Source organism: Argiope bruennichi, chromosome 5, assembly GCF_947563725.1.
Source record: "Argiope bruennichi chromosome 5, qqArgBrue1.1, whole genome shotgun sequence".
In the NCBI taxonomy this organism is placed as follows: Eukaryota; Metazoa; Arthropoda; class Arachnida; order Araneae; family Araneidae; genus Argiope; species Argiope bruennichi.
In genome coordinates this window covers 30,777,327-30,796,272 of record NC_079155.1, presented here as the reverse complement: position 1 = coordinate 30,796,272, position 18,946 = coordinate 30,777,327, and the positions used below count along the sequence as shown (strand labels likewise).

Genomic DNA, 18,946 nt, shown 5'->3' with positions numbered 1-18,946 from the left:
GAGTCATTTTTTTTCAATGGCCTCTAAACATAAAAAAATAAAACATGAAAAATTCTAAGAATAATGTTGTTTAAATTATATTAGATTTTAATTTGAATCTGAAGTGCACAGCCCTAGAAAATCAAATAAAAGTTCATAAATTAGTGTAGAAATATCTGAGAGTTTGGGTAAGGAGCCTAAAGCAGTTGACTATTTGATAATCTTGTTCTGGAAACTGAAATGAATTTTATGGAGTGATAATTACCCTAAAATTTCTAGCTAGCCCAAAACATTTTGAAATAATATTTGTATAATTACAATAGCCATGTTCAGTGATCAGCTGGTCTGGTCATCATTTAATGTCACTTAATTAAGTTTTTGGCAAACTAAAAGTATTAATTGTTACAAAATACCAAGAGATTTATTGAAAAATAAGATTAAAACATTATTCAGTAAATATATTAATATTTCTACTAAATGTTACTGCATAAACAGAATAAAAATGTCTTAAACATTTTGTAGCCAATGAAGTCAATGATTTAGGATTTTTCAAAACATCAACAATGCATGGGTTCTCAACTTCTAAGAATCTGTTAAGTAGAATTCCTGTCTAAATAATGGGATTTCATGAAAAATATTAATTTTTATTTTGGCAATGCAAAATACAAATTTAAGTTATTATGATTAGAGATTCATGAGTTAATTATGGAATATATACATAGGTAAATTATAATGTATTTATGGTATAGGTCATTTTACTATACAATTAATAGAAAAACTATATATCTACTAAACAAAAAAAAAAAAAAACTGTCTAAACAACCATCTGAATTATTTATCTACAAAAGATATTGGTCATTTTGCAAACATAATTTTGAAATATGTGTTATCATTTGCTCATAACAACATGCATTGGGAAAAAAGAGCAAATTGAAATACCCTTAAGCTGCAATAAATTCTAAGGATGTGAAAAAAGTATATTTGAGATATATAATGTTTTTCAGCCATCAAAGTCTTACATGATTCTATTGGTATTACAGTAATCATTCATTTGTTGTTTACAGATTACATGTTTAAGCTATTTTTAACACATAAATGATTAACAGCATTTAATAGTTAATGATAATCTTACATTGAGGATGATTACTATTTTCTTATGAAATAGGCACTTAAAAATAACTATATCTACATGTATATTTTAGGAGGATTAAAAATGAATCCTCGTAAAATATACATGTAATCCCGAAATTAAAATTATTCTTCTAGAAATCATATAATAATAAAATAAAATTTAATATCCATAAGCATTAAAATCATGTATTATCTTTACATACCCTAACTGTTAATGTTAAAATGAGTCTAATATATAGTGATCTTTTCCATTAGATGAAAATAAGGGACTTAAAAATTGATGGAACAAATGAAACAGATTTGTTTTCATTACAAGTAATGTTACAAATTATATCCAAAAAATACTTTTTAATTAAGGAAAAATTATACAAAAAAGTTTATTAATTTTAATTATTAAATTATATTATCAAAAAGGATACATGTTTTCAATTTTATAGTGGTACAAAAATTATTTTCATTAAATAACGTTTTTAGAACCAATTGTCTAAAAATTTGCTTAATATTTAATGACTTAAAATGCCCGAAATTTTAGATTTTGTTCCAAGTTTACATTTTCACCCTTCAACGTATAATGGCGCTACATTCGATAACTCTTAAAGTCAAACGATCTGTCCTGGATGTTACAACAAACAGATGACGAACTTACTGACACACGTTCACTTTTATTAAGAAGATGGGCATTATAACAGAAAAGGTTTTTCATCTAATTAAGATGAATTATAAAGAAGTACCATAAAAATGCTAAAGAAATAAATTTTATGGAATTGTTCCGAAATTCTTTATAGAATATATAAATTTTGTTTAGAGAAAATTGAAAAGGATCTGAAATAAGAAATTTAAACAGTTGTTTATGAGAAAATTTCGAAATATTAGAAAAATATGAATCGACGATTCATTCCATTTATTTGTTACATGATAAATTTACAACAAATTGCATGTAAATTATTTAATTTTTGTCTCCTATGTTTATCAGTTAATCAGTTCGCATGCGTGTATTTAATCTTCATATACTTTTATTATAATAAAGAAGATTCTCGTGTATATGCGTCGGCACGCCGAGATCGTTTGGCTTAGTGCTACGACATTTGCCACATATATATTTTGGAGAGTAAAAATGGAGCGATTTTTTTATATAAAAAAAAGTATCATAATCGTCGAAAAAAAATTGAACTGGAGATTTCGATGAATTTTCTCATATTAGACTTCCCTAAGTCAGAAAAACACATTTTTGGAATTCTGTCTGTTTGTTAACACGATCAGTAATGCTTTGAAACAGGTGGATGAACTTTGATGTACGGTTTTTACGCTAGATTTTTTCAGATTTCGGCCAAAATCCATTAACGAATCCAACGAAATCCATTAACAGAAAATTTAGCTGTTCGAGTACAAGTGAACACTTAATTGCACTTACTAACACTAATTCATTATAACTACAAAATGTAAACAGTTAAATGGATAAAATTTAGCTTTAATTTTAATGTTTACTTTTAGCTTTAATTTTAATGTTTAACATCTGGCCTGTACTTTCATATTCGTGTAAACGCAATAACTGAAAATGTAACAAATTAGATAAATAAAATTTGGTGCACTGGTTTAGCATTCAAAGTGTACTTCTTTATCAAATTTAAACCAAATCCATTAACCCTCTGGCTGCGTAATTCTTTAAAATCATTATTTAAATGCGATGTTTGTACAAAAGTTCAAATATCTCTTAAAAAAAGTGAACTGATACTATATGTTACACGAAAATAATATAATATAATAAAAATCTGTAATCGCAAAAATAAACACTCCAAACTGCGAAAAAAGCGGGATGCAATGGAAAATGGACTGATTGCCAACCAGCGGATACGCAGCTAGAGGGTTAAAGTGACCTTCTTTTGGATCATACTTTCCCATACAAATAAGCATGATAACAAATAAAAGCATTGATTTAGAAAAATGAAATTTGGTATGTAATATTATTATTAAAAATATAATTCGTTATCAAATTTTGGTTTTAGTTTGATTAAAAATGGTGTCCAAAATACATACTTTGTTTCTTTTATAATATTGCGAATCACAAAACTTTCATATTTGGAAATAAAAATCTGAGTACCCATGGTGTTTGCCCAAGGTTCATAAATTTATGTAGTTGAGGGAAAATAAAACCTTTTTCGCAGAAAAGCGAGAAAGTTTCACTGCTTTAAAATTTTAATTAAAAATCAAGTTAAATTTTGGCTTTTTTTTTCCGTTATGTCTTTCGTAAATATTTTAAGAGTAAAATAAATTTTATGCCATATTAAAATTCAAGAAAATTATTTTTCCAATTATAGCAATTTGGTTGCTACAAATTACTTCTTCTAGATATAATTATCATCTAAGGATGTTTCTAAATATATTTTACACTAAAATAATGATAATTATAATAGTAATTACTTTTTCTAGATATAATTATCATCTAAGGATGTTTCTAAATATATTTTACACTAAAATAATGATAATTATAATAGTAATTACTTTTTCTAGATATAATTATCATCTAAGGATGTTTCTAAATATATTTTACACTAAAATAATGATAATTATAATAGTAATTACTTTTTCTAGATATAATTATCATCTAAGGATGTTTCTAAATATATTTTACAATAAAATAATGATAATTATAATAGTAATTTATTTTAATATTTTCATTACATATTAATCCCAAATCATTTTAAATGTTACTGTTAATATTTAATCCTAATTTTTTTTCCCTTTTTTGGTTGTCAAGTTATAAAGATTTAGCTTATTTCTCCATATTAAATATATTACAGCTTAAAGCATACTTTTAATCAAATTTTTGCAGAAGAAGGCAATGAAGAATTTTTTTTAAAAAATTCGCGCAATTATAAATATTTTTCTACTATCGTTAGGTTACCTTGACGCTTTGCTTATTTAGTAAAGTACGTTGCATTTCTTTGTTTGTTTGTTTGTTTTGTTTTGTTATCAGAATTTTTATGGACAATTTGAGTGGGAAAAAAAAAAGGAAATTTAATTATTTACCGTTTAAAAAAACCAAGCTCCACATTTTAGGGGAAATCACAGAAAATAAAAGAGGCATATAGCACAAAGAAAAAAACTGTAGGGATCTTCTAAAATAGTAATACAAGTTACATGACTATCAAAATTTGAAAATTTAAAAAAAAAAATTCTGAGGAAGCAATTAAAACTAAATTACGCATAAAGGATTCAAATGAAATTTTATGTAATTGAAAATTCTGGCGAAGTTAACTTATTTTGTTAATAATTCTAGCTTGCATTTTATTTTATTTTATTTTGTTCATTGAAGCTTTAATTATGGGCAACTTGAAATGGATTCTCGTAATACTTTGCAAGGAGTAATCTCCATGAAACTTTCTCGCATACTCTTTAATAAAGTTGTTATCCCTCCTCTTAACGCATTGCGGCGGATTGAAATGCGCGAGGATAGAACCTGGGACCTTATGGTTCGCAGCCCAGTAACATGACCACAATACAGAAGCAATTGCTCGGGTAGCGTAACTGTTAACTGGTTTATAAGCTATTCACTATAGTATAATATTGTTAAAGGCGTGAACGTCACGAATGATCAGAGCACGTGAGCGTTTTGTGCTTCATAGTATTATAGTAAAAGGAATCCAATAAGCCTTTTGGACACCTTTTTCTTATTCGGTAAATTGAAATAAAAATTTGACACAGAATTACACGTTAATAATAAGATTACATACAGAGTTCCATTTATAAAAATTATTTTACTTCTTTCATTCTTAATGCATGCGAAAGTACCAAACAAGTACCAATTATTACCAATACCAACCAAAGTACCAACTATCCATCTTTTGATGCATTTAATACAAAATTTCACATGGACTTACACTTGAGATACTAAATCTAAAGTACCAAATTTTATTTATCTCCCTTTAGATGCTAAATCTAAAGAATCAAATTTTATTTATCACGCATTAGATGCTAAATCTAAAGAATCAAATTTTATTTCATTCACTTTAGATGATAAATATCGAAAATCACATTTTATTTATCTCACTTTAGATGATAAATCTAAAGAACTAAATTTTTTTTATCTCACTTTAGATGCTAAATCTAAAGAATCAAATTTTATTTATCACACATTAGACGATAAATCTAAAGAACCAAATTTTATTTATCTCACTTTAGATGCTAAATCTAAAGAATCAAATTTTATTTATCTCCCTTTAGATGCTAAATCTAAAGAATCAAATTTTATTTATCACGCATTAGATGCTAAATCTAAAGAATCAAATTTTATTTCATTCACTTTAGATGATAAATATCGAAAATCACATTTTATTTATCTCACTTTAGATGATAAATCTAAAGAACCAAATTTCATTTATCTCACTTTAGATGCTAAATCTAAATAATCAAATTTTATTTAATTCACTTTAGATGATAAATATAGAAAATCACATTTTATTTATCCCACTTTAGATGATAAATCTGAAAAACCACATTTTATTTATCTCACTTTAGATGATAAATCTAAAGAATCAGATTTTATTTATCTCACTTTAGATGCTAAATCTAAAGAATCAAATTTTATTTAATTCACTTTAGATGATAAATATAGAAAATCACATTTTATTTATCCCACTTTAGATGATAAATCTGAAAAACCAAATTTTATTTATCTCACTTTAGATGCTAAATCTAAAGAATCAGATTTTATTTATCTTACTTTAGATGCTAAATCTAAAGAATCAAATTTTATTTATCACACATTAGATGCTAAATCTAAAGAATCAAATTTTATTTCATTCACTTTAGATGATAAATATCGAAAATCACATTTTATTTATCTCACTTTAGATGATAAATCTGAAGAACCAAATTTTATTTATCTCACTTTAGATGTTAAATCTAAAGAATCAAATTTTATTTATCTCTCTTTAGATGATAAACCTAAAGAATCAAATTTTATTTATCTCACTTTAGATGATTTGATTTTTATTAAAAGATTTATATTTTATTTATCCAGCTCTTTACGTTTTGTATTTATTTTGTCCTCGTACACTCGAACAGTGTGAATGGGTTTTGTCAAAATTTCGATAAAACCCTACAAATTTGGTGTAAAGACTACATACCAAATTTCATTTATCTACTTGAAAACCTTTTTGAGTTATCATGTACATATGTAAGCAGATAGACATAATTCCAAATTCAGAAAATAAATTTTTGAGATGCCTGGAACATGGAGATTCGTTATAGAATACCGAATCAAAACTGACAAATTTTTTCGGTGGTTACAATATTCTGTAAACTTCATATTGAAGAAATTAAAAATGCATACGAAAAAAGATGACTGAGGAATATGCCCGCTGATATTTATTGCCATAGTGAAGTAGTATATAAATGAAGTTATTCTTAGAAAAGCAATTTGATGCATTTACAACAACTTTTCATTAATTACACTTTCAACGCTACCGACGAGATATCTCGTCTTTCAGATACTTCCGGTGATATTTGTCTTTTCATGGAGTTTTTATCTAATTCATCCTTTGCGATAAATGTGTTAAGATTAAAAAAATAATCTTTTTAATGGTACCAATTTAATTGGAAGTATCTGAAAAACGAGATATCTCGGCGGCAGCGTTGAAAGTGTTAAATAATTCTGTAGAAGTAAATGAGGATTAAAAGCAGTGATTGAACGTTTTAAGTGGCAAAGCAAAGAAGTCAAAATATTGCAAAATGTATGTCTTTGCATGTTTGCGTGCTTCGCAAGAAAATCGAATATGAATTTTGGTCCCCCCCCCCTCTTTTATTCCCCAACTGATTGACACAGAACTACAATTTTAGAAGCAGGATAACACGCCAAATTTCATTTATCTATGTTGTTGTGTTTTTGAGTTTTTACATGCATGCGAATTTACAGATGATCAATTGTTCGACAGATAGGGTTCAAAATAATTTTAAATGCTAAAACTGTCTATCAAATTTCATTTACTTAAAAAGTAGCGTTTTTTAGTTATTGTGTTTAAATGCAAGCGAAAGTACAGACCGTCAGACAGTTAACCTTTTGACAAATTTGGTTCAAAATTTGATACGCATCAATACTTTAGAGACGAAACCTGTGCCCAAAATTTCATTCATCTAAGTTTTGAATTTTTAATATTCATTTGTATTCGGACAGACGGACAAACCGACTTCCTCAAAACAGATTTCACCAAATATCTGACAGAAATCTACAAATTTGTTGTAAAAAAACTATGTACTGAATTTCATAATCCGAACTGTAAACTTTTTTGAATTATTGCATTCACAAACAAACATACATAATTCGAAAAAGAAAAAAAATGTTTTTCAGACTTAGAGTAGTTTTAAATGGAGAAATTCTTGAAAATTCCGGTTTCGGAGCTTATGATATTTTTTCTTCATATATTTGCATACAATTTGCCGGTTTGAGGGGAGTGTCACGGAGTGCTTGAACTCAAGGTTCTTAACCTCCAGACATAATAGGTGAATAGGATAATGGCGTGGAAATGAGATTACTTAATTAATGGTTGTGGTAGTATAAATAGAGGATTAACAATTTACTAATAAATCGTAATTTCGCATACAAGATAATGAAATGACAAAAATAAAAATGCATCCTTTTATGACGTATTTATTTTGATTATTCCTCATCATTTGCCATGTTCTTCACAAGAAAACAATTTACAACAAAACAATCCACTATGAAAATAAAAGTTGCGGCGTTAACAATTCATTTTGAGAATTCAGTGTGAAACCATGACATACTCAGTGGAGTTATTCATATATTGAATTCATTTTTACAAAAATCTCACATTGATCGAACTCTTCTTCCTTGAGACATACATTTTTGAAAAGAACTTATTTAATGGATTTCTCCTATCACACAGATGTAATGACTTTCGATCGTGATATCTCTACTTTCAAAATAAACAAATAAAATATAAAATTTGTTACTAATGCATTCAAATATGATTTATTTATTTTTTTACGAGAATAAAGATGAAACTAAAAAAAGTCATAAAGTATTAAAATTATGAATCGAATATAATATAAAATACAATCTTACAATTTTTATTAATTCATAGAATGTATATATTTAAACACACTGAATGCGAACATATCGTTTTCATATCGTCGCAGCTGCGTTGGAAATTTTCAGAAATCATGGGATTCCTCATCAAGATACGGTCAATTTCACCGAGTTTAGTTTAGTTTAGTTACATTAACGTCCGTTGTAAAGCAACACTAGGGCTATTTTGCGACGGAGGACACCTGAGCTGGCACCCCCCTCTCCACACTACACCGTCAATTTCACCGATAAGTTAGTACGTCAGAGTAGCCTATTAATGGATTTAACATAAACGTGATCTTAATAGCTTCACTTCATCTTAGTTATACTTACGTCTTATTCTTGCATCTTATTAACTAATATAATTACTTAGTTACATTTCAGAACGGTTATAATTCAATATTAAAATTACTTCGAATACATAGATAAGTCAAGTATTCAATGAATTTCCATTTAAATCGAAATAAGAAAATATTCCCAAAATAGAAGGTGTCATCTTATTAGTTAGCAAAAAAATTTTTTAATGCTTATAATTTTATATTTACATATTAGCTTTAGAAGCAAATTTTGAGAAACTAAAATAGGAAAAAGTTTAACTGATTCAACGTTTTACTGCTAAAAAATTGGTTTTAGGTATACTGCATCTAAAAAATATTTACAATTATACTATCTAAATAATATTTAATTATATGATTGGCATTTTTTATAAACTGCAAAGTATCACATCTTTTTAGAATTACAAAATTACATAATATAAAACTTGCAAAGTTAAAACTTAATTGGTTATGTTATTAAAATAAATTTCCAAAATTGATTTAAACAATTTATTGTTGATATTTACGTGAATAACTTCGACTGCACGCTCTTCATAATTAAATGTAAGCACAAAATAAAACAATTTTCAGAATACCCAAAAAAAAAAAAAAAATCTCGAAGCTTCGGGGCCTTAGGCAATTATTTATTTTGTCTATTTAATAATCCAGCCTTTATCAGAATTCAACTTTCTCAAAAGAAATTTCGTATTTAAGTATATTTTTGGCAAGCTATAAATAAATCGGAACAAAAATTGTTCTATTTAAGAAACAAAACAAAAAAAAATTCTGCTGATTTTTATTACCAATTACGAATCGTTTTATATTCATTCTATTTTATCATAAAAGAAGAGATGTAATGCTATAAGAAACGAATTACTTTCAGAATATTTTGGTTCGCAACTGTACAACAATAGTAAAATGATACATTTTTAGAATATGCGACATTTTTTACTTACAATAAATATAATTTTTTTAAAACTAAACTATAAAAAAATGAACTCTCTCTTTTTACTTTATAACAAGTTTTGCGTTAAGCTTCGTAGTACAATAAAAAAAATCAAGAATGTATTTGGTTCTTTTCCCTACAATCTATTGAATTCAAATTCTGATACAGATTTACAATTTTGATATAAAGATCAGATACAAAATTTTATTTATCAAGCTAGTTGTGTTTTTGAGTTATCACTTTCGCCTATATATATAATTAAGCCGACAGCTCGTCAGTTCTCGCAATTTGATACAAGCCAGCAATTTTAATGGTAATCATATGCCAAATTTCATCATTCCAGTTTATAGTGTTACATCTTATAGTCATTAATCTACAATTACTCATAACTGTAATCAGGCTTTGACATATTATGAATAAAAGAACGGACAAATTTTTATTTAACAAGTAATTTGAAAAAATACTTGTTAAATAAAAATACAGTTACTCAAATAATAATTTCAAAAATTACTCTGCAAGAGAAATTTAATTTACGTAAATAATGTTCATGTATTTATTCATATTGGCGCAGAATCTATTTTGTTAAATTAAAGTTGCGACATTTTAGCATCAATTATTTAGGTAAATATGTCTTCTTTAACGTTAAATTCATACATCGAGATGAATAATATCCAAGAAAAATCGATACGTGGACTGTAATAATGTTTGCTTCTCTATTGGAAGAGTGACACCTCAAGAGCTGCCATTGGCTGAATGGCCAGGCAGAGTATCGATCGAACTGTCCGGCATTCACACATCCGGCACCGGACTCGCTCACTCACGCTAGTAGGGAAGGAAGGAGTGCCATTCATCGGCTTGGGCACTTGCTTCAACGGAAGTGGAAAATTTCGTTCTGTAAAAAAAAATTGTTGCGCGCGCCATATGCGGTAATTAAACGAATATAATTATTTATAAAAAATATCTATCTTCTATGAAATCTTGGCATCGAACTGTTTGAAATTAGCAATAATGGAATGACTTTGTTCTCTGACGAAATTTCTCCAGATATCGTCTTTATTGCGTAGCAGTTTCATTCTCTGTTTTTGGACAAACACTCCACTGATTTTTACTGATTCTTTTAGTGGAAGTTTTTGCAGTTCTTTATCATGCCGCCTCAGATTGGAGGTAAAGCTGTGAAAAAGGCGGGAAAAGCTCAAAAAGCCGTTCGAACGGGCGACAAGAAACGAAGGAAGAAGAAGAGGAAGGAAAGCTTCAGCATCTACATCTATAAAGTTTTGAAGCAAGTGCATCCTGACACCGGCATATCGAGCAAAGCCATGTCCATCATGAACAGCTTTGTGAATGATGTCTTTGAGAGGATTGCAGCTGAATCATCCAGGTTGGCTCACTACAACAAGCGGTCCACCATTACCAGTCGCGAGATTCAAACGGCCGTTCGTCTTCTTTTACCAGGAGAGTTGGCCAAGCATGCAGTATCTGAAGGAACCAAGGCGGTCACCAAGTATACCAGCTCCAAGTAAGAGGCATTCCTGATGGGTCTGATGTGAATACTGATCATACAGAATTATGCAGGTCAGCATCATACGGATCGTACATGGATGTTTTCGACGACAAAGGATGTATACAGTGGACGTTGCTAATGAAATACAAAGATGAGGCTGAAGTAAAATGCTAGTATGAACTTGATTATGATTTTAGTAGTAGATTAGATTTAAATGTGTGGATTGTGTCTGAATGGAATTTTAATTTGAACTTTGAAGAATTTTACTCTGATGTGTACAAAATTTCACTGAATGTTGTCACCTTTTGTGGTTTCAGTTTTTCTTAGAGCGTTTTAGAATAGTAATTGTGATGGTAAAATAAGAATTCAGAATATTTGGTCAAGGGAACAATTTTCTGAAAATTCGCTGATGACATTTTTTGTAATGTTTTTCTTTCGATTATTTATATCATTTATAAATTTTTATTCGATTTGGTCATATTACCTGTGATTCAATTTTCAGTTAGGTAATAATTTAATATTAAAAATGCTGTCCGTGAGTTTCATTTTTTTTCTAAATTTATTTATTTATAAATTTTGTAATTTTTAAAAATATTTCTGGTGTTGAAGACAATGACATGCTAATTTTATATCACCTATAATTCGAGTTTTAGTTTGGTAGTAATTTAGTTTAAAAATGTGATTAATAATTTTTATTTTATCAAACTTATTTAATGAATTTAAATTTTTACCTTCTATTTCAGCAGATTTACGAAATATATTTAAAATTTTATGTGAATGATTAGTATATAATGAAAAAAAAGTATCTGGTTAAGTAAGTAAAAAAAAAAAAAAAAAAAACTTTTTTTGAGGAAAAAAAATAGAAAGAAGTTTATAATATGCAATACATAAAATATTTCAATTGTTTAATGTTTTAGCAGGTAATGGGGAAAACTTTGTTATATGCTTTAATTCAGTATCTTCAACTATCATTAAAAAGTGATTTTTCTTTTTTATATAACTGCATGAACATTTCAGTCTCGGTTAAAACTTCCAATTTCTTTGTCATGAAACTGTACCCTTTGAAGTACCATTAAAAACTTTTTGTGCATCTGATTCTGAATCATTATTATTTCTTTCCTTGATATTTCATAGTAAAAATTAGAATAGAAAGTTATATTATATTTACAGAGATTTGAATGCATAGTGTATGTTGATTTTTTAAAATGTAAGAATTTGATTATATATATATAACTGAAGACAATAATACAGAAATACATCAATAATATAATAGAATATTATTTAGTTGAAATTTACTTGGAAAAAATAGATAGTTTAACTGAGTTCTAGTAATTCAGAAAGATTCAATAAAAGGAAGGAAAATTCATTTTATACAGTAGAAGTACGCTTCAAAATATATATATATATATAGTATGCGAAATTATAATTTATACATTTGCATAAATCTATCTTTATTTTGAGCATAAAATTATATCTTTAAAAAAAATGAATAATTTACTTAAATAGAATGGATCTCAAATTATATTAGTAAATAAAATGCTTCACAAAAAAAAAAAAAGTATATCCTTACTTTCATTTCTTCAGCTTTCCACATTTATTTTTTTAACTAGATTCTCTTTACGAATCTCAATATACAACGTCGTTCAAAAATCACCCAGAAATTTATAAAAAAATTAATCTTTTCTCAGCCCTTGTGTATCAAAATGGCTATTCAATGCGTAAGATATCCTGCCTTTCTTTATATCTGACAATTTATTTTTAGCCTTATAGAATAAATAATATCAATTATTATAAATGCTTTTGACAAAAGGTTAAAAAAAAAATTCAGTTTCGACTTAGTCATGAAAAGTATAAATGTGCCACTATTTTTATCAAGAAATTTAGAATTAGAACTTCCTACTAATGAGAATTCATAAAATGTTAATTAAATCAAAAATGAATTTTCATGGCTAGGGAAAAATTATTCGAGTCCTCTCCCCTCATAAGCTGATTACAATATCGTGGCGCCCCCTAGTGATTTTTTTCCTTAATTTGTAAAAAAAGATATCCGAGTTTTGTATATGAAAATCATTTCTTTATCGAAATATTTTATGTTACGCAATTTATTACTCATTCTAATAAAATTAATTTGAAGTAAATTCAAAAAGAAATAAAAGGATTAATTTTATATATCACAGTTAATATTTTCCCAAGATTCAAATGAATTCTAATTAAAATGAGTAATTATAAACTATTTAATAATGCTAATATATCATCGGTAAATATTTGTGCTTTTAACTGAGATGATCGGAAACGCCGGTACTAAATTTACACCTATTTAAAAGCAGACCGAAATAGAAATTAACATTTCATGCAATAACTAGGCTATTGACATTTTCCTCATCTTCATTCTACTTTCAATTTGTACGAGTTCTATTGCACTTAATTAAATGTTCATGGATATTTTCATTAATTATCCATCAGGTTTTATCATACCAAATACTATCTATTCAATAACTGAAGTTTCCAATAAGGAAACGAAGCTTCAATTACTGAATAAGAAATTAATCTAATCAGAATTTCCAATTAGTCAAAAAAAGTAAACAATGATTTACATACCAATGGTCAATCACAAATCTATTACTATCTGAAAAATTTTAACATTTCATTGCAAAAATTCGTGAACTTAGTGGTGCATTAAAATTTAAATTTATGGCATTAAAATTTTATAATTATGGTATTTTATAATACGTGGCATTAAAATTTTAATAATGAGAGTTAGTACACTTTATTCATGTTGACAAAATAATTTCCAGAGGAATGATTTAAATTCTCTAAAATTTAGGATTTAATTTAATTAGTCGCTTATGATAAATTAAGAAAATTTATTTTAAAAATTATCTTTTTTTCATTCTGTGTCAAGTAATATTTTTAATAATTTAATTTTTAAATATTACCGGAAATCAACCAATCTTTCGAACATTTACCACACATTTCTTTAAGACCTACCTTTGTCGTTGGTAGATGGCAGCATCGTACAGTTTTCTTCATCAGCAATTGAAATGATCTTTATATCCAGAATTTAATAATGTTTATTAAATGGCCAATTATTTCTTATCGTTACTTTCAAAGCATTTACATACAGTATATTTAATTTCCTTAACGGAAAATATAAATACAATAATTTTAGTATGTATTATGAAATATTTATAATGTAGAATGCTCAGAATATCATTAATTACTTCACATCATGCCTCACTAATATTTCAGAAAAAAAAAAAAAACTTTCCCAAATAAATCGAAATTTATAAAATCAGTAAAATTTCAGTTACCAAAATAGGAGAAGTTCCTTCAGTGGCCATATTAACACATCAAAAATTTACTTATATAAAAACATAAAACAAGATAATTTCACATATTATGTTATTAACAATAAAACATGAATCAATGCAAGTTTCGAATCTTTTATTTATAAAAATTATGAGCATTTACAATAAAATGCTTTGTGCAGGTTGGTCAACATGTAATTCCAGATCAGGAATTTTTGATGATGCAAATGAGTATAATACAATTTCAAATTAAATTTCAACATATTATTCTTTAAATAAACAATAACATTTCTTCAAATAAAAAAAATCTATGATCATTTTAAAAACTGGATGAATTTACATGATGGCAATAGAATTTTTTTTAACAATGAATCAAATATTTGCATTTCAATTTTAACTCTTAAATTATTCATTAAAAATAATAGCATGATCGTAGAAAAATATTAAGCATACTATACATAAATTTCTTTAACCAATTTAGTGACTTACTTTAACCATTTTGCAGAAAAATAAAATCTTAACAGTTCCATGGGTGAATTCTTGAGAACAGTTCTAATGTCCTTACACAAATGACTGCAAACGATATGTGAACTTCAAATGCACGAGAAATGATTGATGATTTTTCATGATGATACTATGAGATGAGTCATATTACATGAAAATTCAAAGCTGACTGATGATGCCAGGATGAAGATCAACTAAAAGGTTCCATCTAAAACGATGCATGCAAGATGAAAAATGGAATATTTACAGAAGGGCACGAACGAATGAAGAAAGTCTATTTCTTGGCCTTCTTAGGTGCTGCCTTCTTTGGTGTCTTGGCCTTCTTGGGTTTGGGAGCTTTGGGCTTAACAGCCTTGGGCTTCTTGGGACTTTTGGCAAGCTTGGCAGCCTTAGGCTTTTTGGCTGCGGGGGCCTTCTTTACAGCTTTCGGCTTTGCTACCTTTTTAGCGGCTGCAGGTTTCGCTACCTTCTTGGGTTTGGCTGCTTTCTCGGCCTTGGGCTTGCTGGACTTCTCTTTGGTTGCAGTGGTCATTCGGAAAGAACCAGAGGCACCTTTTCCCTTAGTTTGCACCAATGTTCCGGACGCAACAGCATTCTTCAAGTATTTTTTGATGAATGGTGACAGCTTATCAACATCAACTTTGTAGTGAGATGCAATGTATTTCTTAATCGCTTGCAAAGATGATCCGCCACGTTCCTTCAGAGTTGATATGGCTGTATTGACCATCTCGGATACCTTTGGATGATTTGGTGTAGTTTTGGGCTTTTTCGGCTTCGCTGCCTTTGCCTTCTTAGGGGTGGTTGCAGGAGCAGGAGTTGCTTCGGTTTCTGCCATTTTAATGAAAATTTGAAATTTCAATTTGAATCAAATAAAAACCTTCGGCAACACGATAGTGCGAAATCTGAATGCAACAGAGAGAACACGCTTCAAGAACAGCTGAGATCAGAAAGCTCACGCAAACTCAAATCGGGCTGTTTAAATAGATTCCACGCGGACGTCGCAGAAAACTGTAAACTTTGGGAGCGCGGCAAAGGCGCGGAGTGTCTGCTGGAACACCTTTGGCCAGCGAAACTGTGTTTCTTGCATGGAAAGATGAGCTTATAATAAATCGAAATTTTTATGAAAATTTTTGAAACCTGTTGAAAATGATAGAACCGAATCTAAACTTCACTTTTCAATTAAGAAATAAATTTGCACTTTCTTTGGAAGAAGAATAAAATAGGTGAATTGTGACTTCACTCTTGTCACGAAAACGAGTACGTCCGTTGTTTTTTAATAATTTTAGTTTAAATTTCTTCGTTACAATGGAAAAAATGCAAGAAACTAAACATAAGAATCCCAGCTACTAGATCAGTGAAAAAAAAGATTTTTTGAAAAGCCGAAACTCAGAAAAAATAATTTCTTTTTAGATCATCTTAGCACACACCATCTACTTCAATGCTTGATCATGGTTTTTTAAAATTTAATACAAAATCTTTAAAAAATGAATTAAAGTCATAAAACATTTAAAAAAGACTTAGGTTTATGTATTCTATGTCAAAATAAAATATATGTAGTGATTTTTAGATGCGAAAAAGAGTTTTTCGGTGAGAAATGAGAATTCATTCGGTAACTGCGTAGCAACCTCTATTTCAGTAGGGTGTTGTATATTGTAAATTTATATATCTTTTTTAGAATTATCAGAAACATTTAATGATTCAAAGTTTAGTAGTAAATTATGTTTGAATGCCTAATTGATTTATTGAATAAATTTTATTACAATTTTAAGTAGTTTTTAATAAAAAAATGCAGGAGCATTTTTTGGATGCATATAGAAAATCCAGATTCAAGATGGCTACGTCTTTAAGAGAAGCACCGTAAATTCAAATAAAATTTTATTTAATGATTTTTGAAAATTTTTATGAATTAGAAAATGAATAAATCTGATGTTTTTCAATTTAATATCGAATTTTATTCATTATTAATGGCAGAAATTTTTTATATAACGATTACATTCACTTCATTCAAGTGAGTGTGTATAGCAAAGAGATGAAGGCGGTTCTCTAGTCTCTTGATTTTAAAAATATGAGGCAAATATTATTTAAAATATAAAATCAATTTTTTTTTTACAAGAAAATAATTTTTTCACTGAAGCACTTTAAATAAAAGTCTTCTAAGGTTAATAATAGCCAAATAGGTGTTTTTTTTAATTATTATTTTCAATTAATCAGAATGAAAAAAAAATGTAGAACGAAGATCTTTAATGCCCGAATTTATAAAATTTTTTATGTATAATTTTTTTATTAATTACATAAAAAATATTAATTAATTTTTGATCATTGAAAGATTAAAAAATAAAAACAAAGGCTTTAAGAAATTCTAGTTGCTTTTGCTAATAAACTTCTATACCTACAATATAACTTTAGAATATAAATCAGTCTCATAATTTTTGCAATACATTATTTAGAAAATAATATTTAAAAAAATATAGCTACGTTTAACGAATTTAATTATAAAGTTATGGAATAAAATTTATTTAAAACTGAAATTACTTTAAAAAAATATTTCTAGCCAGCTTATAATTGTATTAATTAGATGCATCAATAATTTTTAAAAATGGACAGAATTGAAAATTAAATATAATTCTTAAAAATGAATATTTTTTCATTTTAAAATGAAACAAAATTAATTAGTTTTTAGTTCATTTATTTTACTTTCATTTAGATTTATAATCTAAAATAAAGTAATGTCTTTTTTTTTTATTCAATGAAAATATTTTTCAACTATTTAAATAATTATTTGATATAAATTATTGTTAACAGAATTACATTTTAATAGTATGATTGCATTCGGTAATTAATTAATTTTAAGTAAAAAAAAAGCTAAAAGCACAATGCCTATTGATTAAAAACGAAATTATTGTTTCTTTTTTAGGCAATTTGCGGTGAAAAAAATTACAATATCATAAGCTAATTATAATATTAAAATGTTAAGATATAGAACGGAATTGTATTTAAACTATAATAAATTTAAATTTAATTTTGTTAACTTAATTAATAATATTAATAAATATTATTTCACTGTTCTTTCATATTTCAGATTCTTATATTATTTTCAATATATTGCATTAAGAAATTTAAATTAAAAATGTCTAAAATTGAGTAAAAAAATGACATTAAAACGACGACAACAAAAATTTATTTGAATATCCCAGTCTTATTTCTCGTTTTAAAACCATACAAACGATCTTAAATTAAAAAGTCGTTATGGGTGTATACTTCAAATGGATTTGAATACAAAACCGACTTTTTTTTTTTTCGTGTTTCCTGCAGTATTTTTAAGGTTATCATAATTTCTCTTACTATCCTATTCATTTAAATGTTGGCTGCAGAAGGTCTCATTATACATATAATTTGAAACACATTAGTAATTAATTATCTGTGAATTCCGAAACTAACAGCCTCCTGGAGAAATTAGTTCAAGTTAGCGCCGAAAGAGGGCGTCTGTTTGAAGTTGATTGGAACGAAAAAGATTTGGAGGTAGCCGAGAAGATACCTTTCGATGCTTTTCTGTCACAAAATTGTGTTTGTTGATTGAGAAAAATCGGTTGTAATGTACCGAAATTTCGTTGAATAACTATAGAAACGAAACCTATGTATTTGTTGAAACCTGAAGTTTATTTTATCATGCAAAAAATCTTCCAGAAATCCGTGGAATAATCCATAAATTAGGAAAATCTTGTCATAATCGTAATAGAAATTTAAATTGTTGTTGTTTATTTTCGATTTATCAATCTCAAATTGTTCATTACCCATAAAATATAAGTGCAGTATTACGCTTTGAAATCTCCCCTATTTGTTTAGCCCAATAATTTTAACTTTAATGAAATTATTCATGCGGGAAAAAAAGAATTTTTAAAGAGTAGTAGCACACACCATCTAAGGGAATGCTTGTTGCTATGTGATATAAAAAGCTGATATATGTTTAAATAATTGAACTGTTATCATTTATGTTAAAAGAATTAAGTTAATAAAGACGTTTTGATTTTCAATATTTAAAAACAGTCATGGGAATAATTACAGTCGAAATAATTTTTTTTTAGAAATGAACCTTAATAGGTGCAATGGCGCAGTGTTTTCCAGAAGCTTCCATTCTGCGCAACTGACAAGATCTCTTTAATTAGGAATTTTGTAAACTTC

General features: G+C 27.4%; 2 protein-coding genes across 2 annotated transcripts; one reads left to right on the top strand and one right to left on the bottom strand.

The window, feature by feature from the left end:
- Positions 1 to 10,267: 10,267 nt before the first annotated feature.
- Positions 10,268 to 12,050, top strand: LOC129969657 (histone H2B-like). Its single transcript, XM_056084311.1, has one exon. It carries the CDS (start codon positions 10,600 to 10,602, stop codon positions 10,972 to 10,974), a length of 375 nt encoding a protein of 124 aa, XP_055940286.1. The 5' UTR covers positions 10,268 to 10,599; the 3' UTR covers positions 10,975 to 12,050.
- Positions 12,051 to 14,384: 2,334 nt separating this feature from the next.
- Positions 14,385 to 15,716, bottom strand: LOC129969656 (histone H1B-like). Its single transcript, XM_056084310.1, has one exon. The coding sequence runs from the start codon at positions 15,600 to 15,602 to the stop codon at positions 15,042 to 15,044; it is 561 nt and encodes a 186-aa protein (XP_055940285.1). The 5' UTR covers positions 15,603 to 15,716; the 3' UTR covers positions 14,385 to 15,041.
- Positions 15,717 to 18,946: the final 3,230 nt, after the last annotated feature.

Excerpts from the sequence above, each read along its gene's own strand:
- LOC129969656 (XM_056084310.1), bottom strand. The coding sequence starts at position 15,602 with ATGGCAGAAACCGAAGCAACTCCTGCTCCTGCAACCACCCCTAAGAAG.
- LOC129969657 (XM_056084311.1), top strand. The coding sequence starts at position 10,600 with ATGCCGCCTCAGATTGGAGGTAAAGCTGTGAAAAAGGCGGGAAAAGCT.